The sequence below is a fragment of the Aptenodytes forsteri genome, unplaced genomic scaffold (assembly GCF_000699145.1).
Source record: "Aptenodytes forsteri isolate BGI_AS27 unplaced genomic scaffold, ASM69914v1 Scaffold256, whole genome shotgun sequence".
NCBI lineage: Eukaryota > Metazoa > Chordata > Aves > Sphenisciformes > Spheniscidae > Aptenodytes > Aptenodytes forsteri.
The window spans coordinates 2,565,135-2,578,462 of record NW_008795021.1 but is presented as its reverse complement, the minus strand read 5'-3'; the positions used below and the strand labels follow the sequence as shown (position 1 = coordinate 2,578,462).

Here is a 13,328-nt window from a genome sequence, read left to right as displayed (position 1 = left end):
CCAGTCTAAACCTCCCCTGGCGCAACTTGAGGCCATTTCCTCTCGTCCTATCACTTGTTACTTAGGAAAAGAGACTGACACCCACCTCGCTACAACCTCCTTTCAGGTAGTTGTAGAGAGCAATGAGGTCTCCCCTCAGCCTCCTTTTCCCCAGGCTGAACAACCCCAGTTCCCTTTATATATGTCTGACTGATGATGTCAGTAATATGAGCGTTATGTAATAGGCAGTGTGGTGTCACAGTTGGTTTTAACTCATCAAAGCTTCTGCTGTTAGCAAAAGGGTAATATTTTCTACCCCTGTCCACATATTCCTCCTGCTGGGTCTTCTGCTAGTTCTCACATGTGTGTGCACATGTAAAAGCAACTAGATTACTGATCTGCCTGCAAACAAATACTATTTTTGCTAGGTTAGCTTTCTGCCTGACTAGCCCTCTAGTATCACAATACAAAGAGATATTTTGTGGTAGAAAATGTACTTTTTTCCTTTCCTGATAGAACTTCGGTATTGAAATCAATCCCCAATGTCAGCTTCACGTAGCATTACATTTCATTCAGACTCATACACAGTTCTCCTGTTCCAGACTAACTCAGCACGAGTATTTCATAGTATATTTTTTAATATTTGAAAAATTGAAAAAAGGTCTGTAGCCGAAGAGATGGTATGCATGTGCTTGAGAAGATGTCTGTCCACTGCATAAATACTTCATTATTATAGTTCCAGTGTACTAAAGAACCAGCAGCCTATTTCAATTCCAATGCTGTGATTTATTTAGAGTGTCTTATTTAGTTCATAAATACCATGTTTGATTTCTTCAGTAGTCATAAAGGCATTATTTAATATAGGCATTTCTCTGAATTTCATACAATTTTGTTAGATCTAAAAGCAGTTAGAGAGAATTGTCATACTTAGGTCATTTGTTGTCTCAATATATGCATTATGTTTTGATGATACTCCTCACCCTTTCTTTTCTTGATCTCTAGTATAATATACAAACAGATCAGTACAGAAGTTGTGATAACGTCTCTGCCAAATCATCAGATAGTGATGTCAGTGATGTGTCAGCCATTTCCCGAACCAGCAGTGCCTCACGCCTCAGCAGCACAAGTTTTATGTCAGAGCAATCTGAACGCCCTCGGGGCAGAATCAGGTGAGTTCTCAGTGCAGCTTCAATTGTATCACACCCCCTCTTTCATTTAGTGCGAAAATACAACCAGAAATTATTGAAACTAGATGACCACAACATAAGAATTTATGAAAAATGTCTATGCACATATAAACCGTCTTCCATTGCTAGCCTAAAATGACAATATTTTTGCAGTTGTGCATCTAAAACAGAAAGCAAACTTCCTATGAGGAGATGACAGATTAATGTATTTGTGGCAAGCGGAACTTGAACACACACTATCGTCTCATTGCTGGCTATGAATCAGTGTAATCTATATGCCAATAAGGTATTGCAGCAGAAATATTACTAGATTTTTCATCTAAAGAATTTTCTTTCATAAAAGCTCTGTTTTTCATTCTTTCAGTCTATGTATTTATTCCCCTACCTACTTGCCTTTATTTTGCTGTTTTCATGCATATGATAAATTACTAGCTTTGAAACAAGTATTTGTATAGTAATTTTGATATCTCTGGTTCAAAAGTAGTTTAATTCATTTGCATTTTCAATAATCAAATATCTCTTTCATCCTTGATAATAATCTATTCTCGGTTTAGTGCTTTTTTAGATACACAGATTGGTTCCTGTCTTCATCTAACTTGATGACAAAACTCCCACCAGCTATAATGGCTGTAGGACTGGCAGGGTAGTCTATGATTATATCTACCAATGCCTGAACTCTCAAAAACTTGACTTTAAGTGTTATAAGACACGAGAATAATTAGGAACTATAAAAAAAAAAATCTCTATGGAGGAAATCAGTCTGATAAAAGTCTGGATGGCATCATTTAGTACTTCAGAACATTTCTAGACAGGCTCACTGTCCGAGAAGTTCAGCTGCAGGCTTTTTGATCTGTTCATGCAATGGGAAGGGATGTTAGGGAAACTCAGAAACTGGCCTCTATGTCTGAACTAGCTCCACCTCATTTTTTTGTTAAGGAAAGTTCACAAGGGTATTCAAAGTCATGTTTCAGACAGGTGAAATAATAACCTGACAGCTGCAGTAATCCACAATCCAGCAGAACACTGTGGTGGAACTGTAAATGTATTTAAAGTTATTCAAGTGTTCCAAGTTATTTCAATTCATGTGTTCAAATGCTGCATTTCATTATGTCCTGGCTTTACAGTACTCGTCTCTTACAGAGGGCTTTAGTCATACCAAAATACCTGTATTTTCTAGACATTGAATTTTTGCAACTAGGCCCTGTCACAGTATCTTTGGAGACTGAACAAAATAGGATTTTTTCCCATAAATATCTCTGTGTTGAACAGATTTTATCAGAAATGTTCCTTGGGTTCAGAATGTCTGATCACAAATATTAGAACCAGGAGAACCACTAACCTCATGTGAGGCTGAAAAGGGGGAAACCTAGGGTCAAATCCTCGCTCTCGTTCAACCTCTTCCATTCTAACAAGTAGCAGAGCACCTTGGGTACAGGATTCGCCGATGTAGTGTACAAAACCAAGTCTGCAATGGGCCCCCCAGTTCAGCTTCACTCTAGACCCCTGAAGTGACATGTAAGTAGAATTCAGATGCCTTCGCTTTCTGATACCGTCCACAGAATCCATACCTCAGGGTTTAGACATTTTATACTTGCTTGCTTTAATTTTCTCTAAATTCAGGTAGGACTTCCATAGTGAACAAATTGTATAGCAATAATATACAGTGCAGCTCATTCAGTAGAAATATGAGGAAGAAATAGAGTCATAAATTACTCATAACTTCCAATATTTTTCTTCTAAGATGGCAGTGGTTTTGCTCCCCTGAAAGACCTGTTAAAATAAGTGGGAGATGCCTAATGTACTATCTTTGCAATTAGCTTATTTCAACCATTAAGTGCAGTGGAGTGGAATTTAAAATAATTTTGATGTTATGTTGGAAAACATTGTATCCAGCAGATTAACATCCACTGTTCAAAATTTTCCATTTGAGTTGTCCACACTTATTTTCGATGATTGCCTGTCATCGCTATAAAAAGGTCAAAGTCTTTAGAGACCTGCAAAAATGTTGTATCATGGGAATTAGATATCAAGAGAGGTCAGAATGAAAGTGTGGTGTTGAAGAAAAAAAAAGGAGAAGGCATTTTGCTGATGATCTGAGCCAAAGTCAGCTTCCTACCCTCACGTGTCTGTACTGGTAGCCTCTGTCACGTAGTCTTTAGACAATTCTTTGTGCAGCTTACTTATTACATGGAAATGAAGAGTTAATTTGGGGAAAGGGTTGATTGTATTATGAACAATTTTTTCAGAGTGAGATTCGTGCTGTTTAACTTTAGCCTTAAAAACTATGTATCTACAGTGGAATTCATGTAAAAATGAGTTTTTTGTTGAATTATTTGTCTAACTTCCCTAAGTCATCATCAAAAAGAAGAAAACACCTATTATCTTGGATGGTTCACCTCATCTTTAGATAAATGTCAAAGACAGGTGAATTGTCCTTTTCTAGCATTAATTGTTGAAGGAACCCTAGATGACTTGTTTAGATTGGTTGTTTTAATTTTAGGCATCTAAAATTAAAGGAAATGGATTCTTTCTCTTAATTAGTAATATTACTTTAAGTTCAAGGAATTAGAAAATTGAAGTTCAAGTTTGATTAGTAATTTGAAGTTCAAATTTTATTTTTGCCTCCAAAGAACCTGATGTTAAAATATATCAAGCAGGATGGGATGGGATGGGATGGGATGGTTGAGCAGGAGGAGCAAGGAAAAGAGCGTTTTTTAACTTCCTGTATTCTGTCTTACTGAAACCACATATCCACTATCATCTTCATTTGGAAGCATGTCAGCCCAGTGGCCATGGCAAGTGTGTGAGTGTAATGTTAAGTTTAAAGACAGAAAGTTCATTGAACTGCCTTTTTTATGCACCTACTTTTGTTCTCCAGATACCTTCTGGAGATGAGAGCTATGAAGAACCTAGTAAGCATATAGAAACTCAAAGGAGGTGGCCCAGTTTTAGCCATCTCACTAAACTAAGTCATTCAACTACTATCCATAGGTGCCTTTTGTATCCAGAAGAAAAATACACAAATTCAGAATACACAAGCAAGATTCCTGGTCTGCATCACCTTTGGAAAGGGTGTCTCTGTCTCTTTCTCCATTGAGTAGAGGAAAACGAATCCTGGGGCTATTGACCAGCAAGCTGAGTTAATTAAATTAAATGGAGAAATATGACTGTAGAGTACTCCAGGGTTCGGATTAGTAACCTGAAGTGAAACTGTGCTCCTCTAACATTTCTACGTGAGCTAAAAAACACTGGTTAGTTATTCATATTAAGAGTTGTGGTGTCAAATTTCTGAATGTGAAGTGTGCCAGATTAAGACAGCAGTAGTTTTAGTTAATGTTGTTAGTCAACATAACCCCATCATCCCTCATATTAATGCATCTGTGAAAAGGAATATAACTTAAGCTCCTAGACATATGAAAATACAAGATACTGCCCTCTTTAGGGCTGTCATTAAGAAAGCAAACTGTTGTGATTTTGTACAAAGTATCATTACTTTTAAATGTCAGAAGGACAGAGGTTTTAGGTCATAGTGAGTGTAGTTTATATCCACTAACTTCACCACCAGTTCTACCAGCACAAACAGCTTCCTGACCTTTCCTCCCAAATCCTAATAGAGGAAAGATCCTTAAAAAAGCTAGATAATGCATTTTCCCCATCAATCCAGGCAGAATCAATCTCTCTCTCTTCTCTCTCAATTTTGAAGGTTTGAAAGTCTATCATTTCAGACAATGTATTCTATATTATCCTATGTTTATAAATAGTTATTTCTTTATTCAAGCAGTAAAGATTTTAAAACCTGGAAGCACATCTCTTTATCTTGTGGCTCTAAAGTGCATGGGTATTAGCTATAAATGTGTAACAATTCATGGTTTTTTCAGCAATTTTTAATTTTAATGAGTAACTAACTCCTTCAGTTACCTTATATTCAAATTACATTGTGCTTTTCATAATGTACAGCTTTTATAGAATAAAACACAATCTGAATAGCAAGGATAAAACCAGTTGATGCAGAACAACACAGAAATACTGTGCATCTTATTTGAATAGCTAGATAACACTCTAGCTGTTCTTTGGGTCAAAACTCCCAAATTTAAAGTTTTGTAGTAACAGGAAATTTGAGCATGCTGAAGAAGTTAGTAACATAGGGAGAATGAAAGCAAATCTTCCCTTTCCTTTAATCAATGACAAACTGTGTCTAAACCTTTTAAGGCAGAAGACTAATTTCATTCCTACAGTATATTTGTAACTGAATTACCTGTCAGAAAGCTGTGACATAGCATGCATGGAAAATACCATTAGTTAATCTTCAGTCTGGAGATTTTGTTGATTAACACTTCCAATAGGCTGCAAGAGGGAATGATGATTGATGCAAGTTCTAAATATAAGTATATAAAATAGCTTCTTCATTTCTAATTTGTTTAGCATTTCAGGTGGATGTTATAACAAATGGCTGTGCGTGAATAAACTAGTCTGCATATGAAATTATTCCAGACATCTTTCATGTTACTATCCTGGGAAGTCTGGTTGACCACCATGCTCTCTAGTGGAAGTGCAGGCAAATATCTGGAATTTTTATTCTGGAAACAAAATATTCCCTGAATTTTGGGAATAAAGTGTTCTGGGACTTTTGACTTAAATCAGAATCAGGCTTGTGAATTTGGCTTGCCATAGCATTTGGAGTTGGTGTGTATTTCATGACTGAAGTCAGATTACCAGTCGTTCTTTATGGAGGTTTGCTTTCATCAGTCATGGTCTTTATGCATTCATAATACAGTCAAGCAATACTTTGTGCCTGTGTATGCTACAGATGTTACTGTGTATGACTCAGGAACATTCCTCACATCCTAAACGAAGCAGAAGGAAATTCTTCATGTTTTAATGCAAATGATTGATAAATAAGAATCTATGTTAAATACATGGTGATTAATCAGCACCATATGGGCTTGATCAGACAAAGAAGGACATTTCCTCACTTCATTAAAAATTATGCCCTATGATGTCATTGCATCATTTTTCATTAGAGGCCTGTTTATGCAAAGACACCAAACGTACCTAGACTTCTTGGTGAAGTCAAGGAGGGAACTGTCATGAATGGTGGAGGTGAGCTGGAGGTTTCTGTTCTGGAGGATTTAGCAAGTTGGCTACTGTAAGATGTTTCACTTAAATCTGATTGAACAAAATCTGCCAAGTATATGAAAGACTAGATAACTACTTTCAAGGTGAATTTCTCTCCATGTATCTGGGTTCCAAACAAATTGTTCGTGCATTAGGAATATCACAGTTATTCCTCATTTTAAATTTGAAAATCACATCTTTAGTAAGAACTACATTTAGTATCATCACATCTTTAGTAAGAATTATATTTAGTATCTTAATAAATGTGTGGTATGCAGTAATATAATTATGTATGTGCCATATTTTCACCTGTTTTACATGCATTGCTTAATTGAATGCTTAAGTTTCATTAAAATATTTTAAATAGGCCTATCAAAGAAAGAGGATAATATAATAGGTTGTAACAGTGGACTTAAACCAGTCCCAATTTCTTTCACTTATACCATGCCACTGAATGGCTTGTATCTCAAACCTATATATGCTTCTTGGGATTCAGGTATGTTCTCAGTACATTACTGAAGGAAAAAACTTCTTTGGTTCTCTCTGACAAACTTGTTCATTCCCAATTTCCCGAACAGCACACACAATTTGTATGTAGCTGTTATTTTTTCAGTACAGTACAACTTTAGCACTAGTACAGTTGAGCTTTGAATTAGGAGCAATGGAACAGTGGAGCAAAATGACAACATATGATCAAGTGAGGAAGTGGTTGATGAGTTGGCAAGCAAAGGGTGCAGGGTGATGTAGACAGGCAGGACCTCATAATCAAGAAAACAGGGCAGGAAGGAGCCCACCCTGAGTGTATGCACATGAATAAGCAAGTCCTTGAGAGGAGAGCAGTTGCGGGAAGCTCTTATACCTTTTCTGGGAAATAAATACAACTGGGTGGCTGTCTGAATGGCCTGTGTGCTAATGCATGGGGAACAAATGAGGAATTAGAGGTATGTTGTGCAGCTGCAGGGCTATGATCTCATCAGGATCACAGAGATATGGTGGGATAGCTCATCTGACTGAGAGCTCTGATCCATGGAAGCACGGCAAGGAAGGGGTGTGTTGCCCTTCATGTGAGAGAGCAGGGAGCTCTGCCTAGAGATGAGTGATGAACCAGCTGAGAGTTTATGGGTCAGGATTAGAGGACCAACCAACGTCATGTTGTTTTGGGTGTCTGCTATGGACTTCCTGGTCAGGAAGAAGAAGTAGATAAAACCTTCTTCCAACAAGTGGAAGAAGATTAACTTTCACAGGGTCTGGTTTGCATGGGGAGCTTGAACCATCCTGATATCTGCTGGATGAGCGGGCACAAGCAATCCAGGAGGTTTCTGGAGTGCACTGATGACCAGAGGGAAAGTCTGGAGCAAGGACTCAGCAGAGGAGGATGGGATCAGGGAACATTTAAACAAACGGGACATGTACAAGTTGTTGGCACCTGACAAGATACACCCACGAGTACTAAATGAGCTGGTGCTGACCAATGTCATTGCAAGGTCACTCAATAATCTTTGGAACGTCATGGCAACCAAGTGATGTTCTTGAAGACTGGAAGAAAGAAATTGTCACTACTATCTTCAAGAAGGGCAAGGGGGATCTAGGGAACTATAGGCCTGTTAGCCTCAGCTCAACCCCTGGGAATGTCATGCAACAAATAATCCTGGAAACCATTTACAAACATACAGAACAATAGGGTGATTGTGAATAGTCAGTATGAATTTACAAAGGGGAAATCATGCCTGACCAGCCTGATAGCCTTCTTTCATTAGTTGACTGGCTTGGTGAATGAGGAGAACAGCAGACGTTCTCTATCTTGTCTTTGATAAGGCTTTCAACACTTTGTTCCAAAACATCCTCATAGACAAACTGAGGAAGTACAGCCTAGGTAAGTGAACAGTGGGGCAGATTGAAAACTGGCTGAATGCCAGGCTCAGAGGGTTGTGATCTGTGACACAAAGTCCAGCTGGAGGCAAGCCATTAGTGTTATACGCCTCGGGTCAGTATAGTGGCAGTACTGTTTAACATCTTCATTAGTGACTGAGATGATGGGACAGAGTGCACCCTCAGCAGGTTTGCAGACAACAGAAAACTGATAGGAATGGTTGATAGGTAGGTGGGTATGACACTATTCAGAGGGACCTCAACAGGATGAAGAAATGGGCCGATAGGAACCTCATGAAGTTCAACAAGGGAAATGCAAAATCCTGCATCTGGGGAGGAATAACCCCATGTACCATTACACCCTGGAAAGCAGCTTTGCAGCTGGAAAGCAGCTTTACAAGAAAGACCCTAGGATCCATGTTGATCTAATTTGATCAACATTGCTGAGCCAGCAATGCCTCCTTGCAGCAAAGAAGGCCAACACCATCTTGGGCTGCATTAGGAAGAGTGTTGCCAGCAGTCTGAGGAACGTGATCCTTCCCCTCTACTCAACTCTAGTGAGACACATCTGGCGTGCTGAGTCCAGTTCTGGACTCCCCAGTCAAAGAGACATGGAGCTACTGGAGCAAGTCCAGCAAAGGGCCATGAGGATGATGAAGGGATTGGAGCATCTGTCATACAAGGAGAGGCCAAGCGACCTGGGACTGTTCAGCCTGGAGAATAGAAGGCTCAGGGGGATCTTATCAATGTGCATAAATGCCTGATGAGAGAGAGTAAAGAAGACAGAGCCAGACTCTTCTCAGTGAAAGGATGAGAGGCAATGGACACAAAGAGAAATAAGGGAAATCCCACTTAACCATAAGAAAAAACCTTTTTTCTGCACAATTTATTGAACACTGGGACAGGTGGCTCAGAGATGTTGTGCAGTCTCAATATCTGCGGATATCCAAAACCCCACTGGATATGGCCCTGGGCAACCTGCTCTCCTTGACCTTGCAGTGAGCAGGAGGGTTGGACTAAACAGTCTCCAAAGCTGTCCTCCAACCTCAACTATTCTGTGATTTTGTGAATAATGTATTGGGTAGGTGAGTATGCTGTATCTGGAAATGACTTCAAGTCAGATTGGGGCTGAAGCTAAATGAAAGTAAAATACTTAGTTATAGAATGCAAAGTAGATGACAGTTAAGTGTGAAACAACATAGGTGACAGGAATGAAAATTTTTTTCATCTGTATTTAACTTGCGAATTCTTTCTCCCATTTTCCCATCACTGGTTGTAGATGCTGACCCTTTACCTCACTCATGTGCATACTTTACAACTAAAGTTGCATTCATCAGAGGCAATCCTCTGTAATCATAGCACACTAGATTTTATCGTCCATCCTTTCCTGAGGGTTTCCTTACAGTTTCTTTCAGGTTCAGATCTTATTCCACACATGCACACACATGCATGCACAACACTGTTGATTCTTAACCAATTTAGGAGGCTGCTCCTTAACCCAGTGATTTTTGTTTTACTTCTCTGAGTGTGCATGCACACACTTTAATGTACATGTACTTTGGAAATGCAAATGACCCTTTGGCAGATTAGGTTATCTTCTGCCTTCCACTCTGCTGCTATCAAATCACTATCACACTTAGAGAAGGAATATTGGTTTTCCTACCTGTTGTGGCAACATGTAAATGTTACTAGGAAGCTTCTCCCTGTGCTAAAATCATCCTTTTTATATCAAGCTCTAAAATTGACCACGCTACTTGGTATCATGTGAGTAGGATTAAAACCTACACCTTACTTCTGGCTCGTTGTGACAACCTGGTAAGATAGTAATCAACCACTTTGAGCTGATAAATGAGCTTGTGGTGACCAATCCTCAGGCTTATCTTTAACGGATACCTAAACAGACTGGACATAAGCAGATCTTCATGAATGTTTTTTCATTAAACCTCAGCTTTATTAGGTGACACATATGGGAATATTTGGTCATAATTCAGTCCTATTTTGTAGTAGGTGCTGTCTGTAAGCCAATTTTCCCTACACCTGTTCTGTTCTATATATAAGAACATGGGACTGGAAGAGACCTGTCTGGAGTCACTGAAGGTATCTCAGTGCTCTCTCTGCTATCATAAAGAACTGAATCACATTAATGTATTTTCAGGATCCATCTTCAACTTAATTGGTTGCTTTTGCTCTCACCCACTTATTTTAGAAGGCCTTCCAAATCTAATTTCTTTGATGCTCTGAAAATTTCTTTGAGTTACAGGGTAAATTTATTCATAGGGAGTTTAAACACATTGTTCACATTTGTCCCTGTGCCAATATTGGCATCTTATTTATATAGGGTTTTCCTCACTTCTATTTACTCCTTGGGGTATCACAGCAAGCAATCGTAGCTCAATGGTTTAACTAGCTGTTGTTTTACTCAGTTCCATATTACATCCTTTCTATTTTGTTGGCCATCCTAGCAGCCCTTCTCTGCCAGTTTCCAGTTTGAACGGAACCTTGAATTTGTGTGACCAGTAGTGTAGATGAGGTCTCTTGCACAGTGTCGTTAATTCTGCCCTAACCAACACATGGAAGAGTCCATTAGCTTTTTTCATAACCATAATACTTGGTTGTGCTGGTTGTGTAGCAGTTGGCCAAAACGGTTAAAAACTGTAACCATGTCAGGAGCTGTGCCTTTGGAGGCATAGTTACAGCTGGATGGTTTCCTCAGTTCCCTGCATCTCCTTCAGAGTCCTTTCTCCTTGGATATTGAGCATGCATGAAGAGCTAGCTGATACCAGTGTGGACCACGGCACAGTGTTCTCTTCAGCACCCTGCTCCTGGCCTTTTCTCTGCAGGCTCTCTTTGCCACTTCAACCAGGAGGAAATCTGAGAAACTTAGGTCTTTTTTCTGTCTCCTTGCAGTTTTAATTAGCAATACTTGCTGAGAGGGAAGATCTGGTGAATCCAAATTAGCTTTCAGATATAACTGTAGTTTCCAAATATCCTTAATTTTTTGTACTGAAAAGGAACTGTCTGCTAATTAATGAATCTGCTGTTCATTTCTTTCTTTTAAAAGGAATGAACTTATTAAAGATGGGTTTGACCATGACTGAAGATTCGCACTAAAAGTCTGAATGTCACTGTGAAACTGAAGATGACATAGCTAGCGTATCGTGCAACGTTAACTTTTTGGATCCACAGTTTTTGCCCAACTCCAACAATTCTTCCCATTTGTCAGCAGGGATTAGAAGTACCCACTGCTATGTCTACACCAGTTTCTGAGAAAATAACCTAATATTCCTTCTGCTGATGGTACTCCTATGCAAGGAGCTAACTAGAAATAAGGCCATTTAAATATTTTCTTTTCAAAGCATTTGGGGACTTTCCTAGTAACTCTGACAGTTCTGGAAACTCACACTTCTGGAGGGGGAGTCTGCTGGCTTTATGTAAATGTAGGAGACTCCCTAGCACAGCATAGGGTCACCGTCCTTATGCTGTTGTACTTTTTTGTCCTGTAAGTTACTGTGGAGCCAGCTTCTTCAAGCTCTTAAGGTGATGAGCTTCCAAACTCTAAGCCAGGCAAAGGCTCCCAGTGACTCAAATAAGACTTCTCCCTTCCCCACTTCTAGACTTGCCCAGAGACATTCTGCTTGGAGGTCACTGGGAAATGGTGAGTGCTGACTGACTGCTTTTCTGTGCTTGTAGCTCCCTCTTATTTAGTAATATTTGTACACATAGATCCCTCTTTCTTTCCAGAGTTTCATTTCATACTGCTTATTATGCTACTCTCTTACATAAAACACTTGAGGTCTTTAGTGTGGAGCCAGATGAAGTAACGGGAGGTTTGCCATCTCACTGAGGACAAACAGCAGCGTTGATTTGCAGAAGATCTTTCAAGGAGATGTAGCCAGAGAGCACTCTTTGAATTGGAAACAGATTTTTCTCCCATTGGTTTTCCATCCTCCCACATAGTACATTGGAGCTAGTTTAATACAATTTATGGTGATGAGGGAGAATGGAGTAGAGGGAGTCTGAAGGGTCTTCTGACCTCTTCTCAGCCTTCCCAACCGTGCTGCCTGTTACCATCGTAAATGTATGTGTGTGATGTGACTTGTGCAGTAAAGTTGTTCAGTCCTTCCCCCACCCTCTGTTTAGACTAGGACTGCATCCATCCTTGTCAGCTCACTAATTCACTTGAAATGCAGCAGTACTGCACCACAGAGCCAGCTGAGCAAAGTTTAACTTCATGTCATGACAGTCAAGGAACACATAATACACCAAGGCTTTTTATGCATTTCAGCTGATGAGACTGAGGTCTGTGTTGAAATAAAGAAACCCAGTCATTTCATATTAATTACAAAAGTAATTAAAATCTGTATATTGAATTTGTGCTACAGTGTAGAGGGTGTAGTTAAGATTCTTCACTCATAGAAAAAAACAGAATGTAAAATCTTTTAATTATTATTACAGATATTACAGACAGAACTAGTGGAGGCAACAACAGAAGAATACTGCAGTTTATTCATCAGTAAAAGCAAATAATCTGGAAAATGGGAACAAATTCACAAGTCGTTTCAAACTGGCTTTGTGTGGGATATTCACTATGCCACATTCATGATCTAAACCTAGGAGAGGATCCTGAAAATGTGTTGAGTATTACAGACTTTTTTGTACCTTGCATATGTTTGATCCCGTGTTCCTTATACAAACCTGTCTAAGGCCAAGTTCACGTTATATAAAGAAAGGATTGAGCTATATAAATTTGCAGTGAAATATGCAGTACTGTAGCTTAGCCTGAGAGGGACCCATTTGGGTATACTAGGCCAAATTGGATGTTCCTGATTTTTATAGCTCTCACTACCGGTATTCTGTATAAAAATAAATGTTATTCTAATTATGCAAGATGCTATCAGCCCAGTTCCTTGTCTGGCAAAGGAGACTTTGTCATGCACTTGGAAGCATGGCGGTTCCTCATTCTAGGATTTTGAGGGCCTTCAGGATGTCATACTAGAAGACATAGTAGATTCGTCTTGTGTACTATATATGCTGCAGCACTGCCAAACAGATTAAAAAAAATCTTATTACTTGTATACCTCCTGCATGCCTAGCTGTATGCCATCAGGTGTTAATGATCACAGTGTTCTAGCAGTGTGCTCATCTGGGTCTCTTGCTCAGCAGAAGTAGATGTTAGCA

The 13,328-nt window shown here is 39.2% G+C and overlaps 1 protein-coding gene across 4 annotated transcripts in view; it reads left to right on the top strand.

Moving 5' to 3' along the window:
- Positions 1-13,328, top strand: part of RIMS1 (regulating synaptic membrane exocytosis 1) — a 207,631-nt gene that overhangs the window by 132,425 nt on the left and 61,878 nt on the right. For 2 of the 4 annotated variants that reach the window (XM_019471125.1, XM_019471126.1), the window contains one exon: positions 982-1,148. The exons of the other annotated variants lie outside the window; for them this stretch is intronic. In XM_019471125.1, coding sequence (XP_019326670.1) covers positions 982-1,148 — 167 coding nt within the window. The remainder of the gene's footprint in view (positions 1-981; positions 1,149-13,328) is intronic. 4 annotated transcript variants of the gene reach the window in all.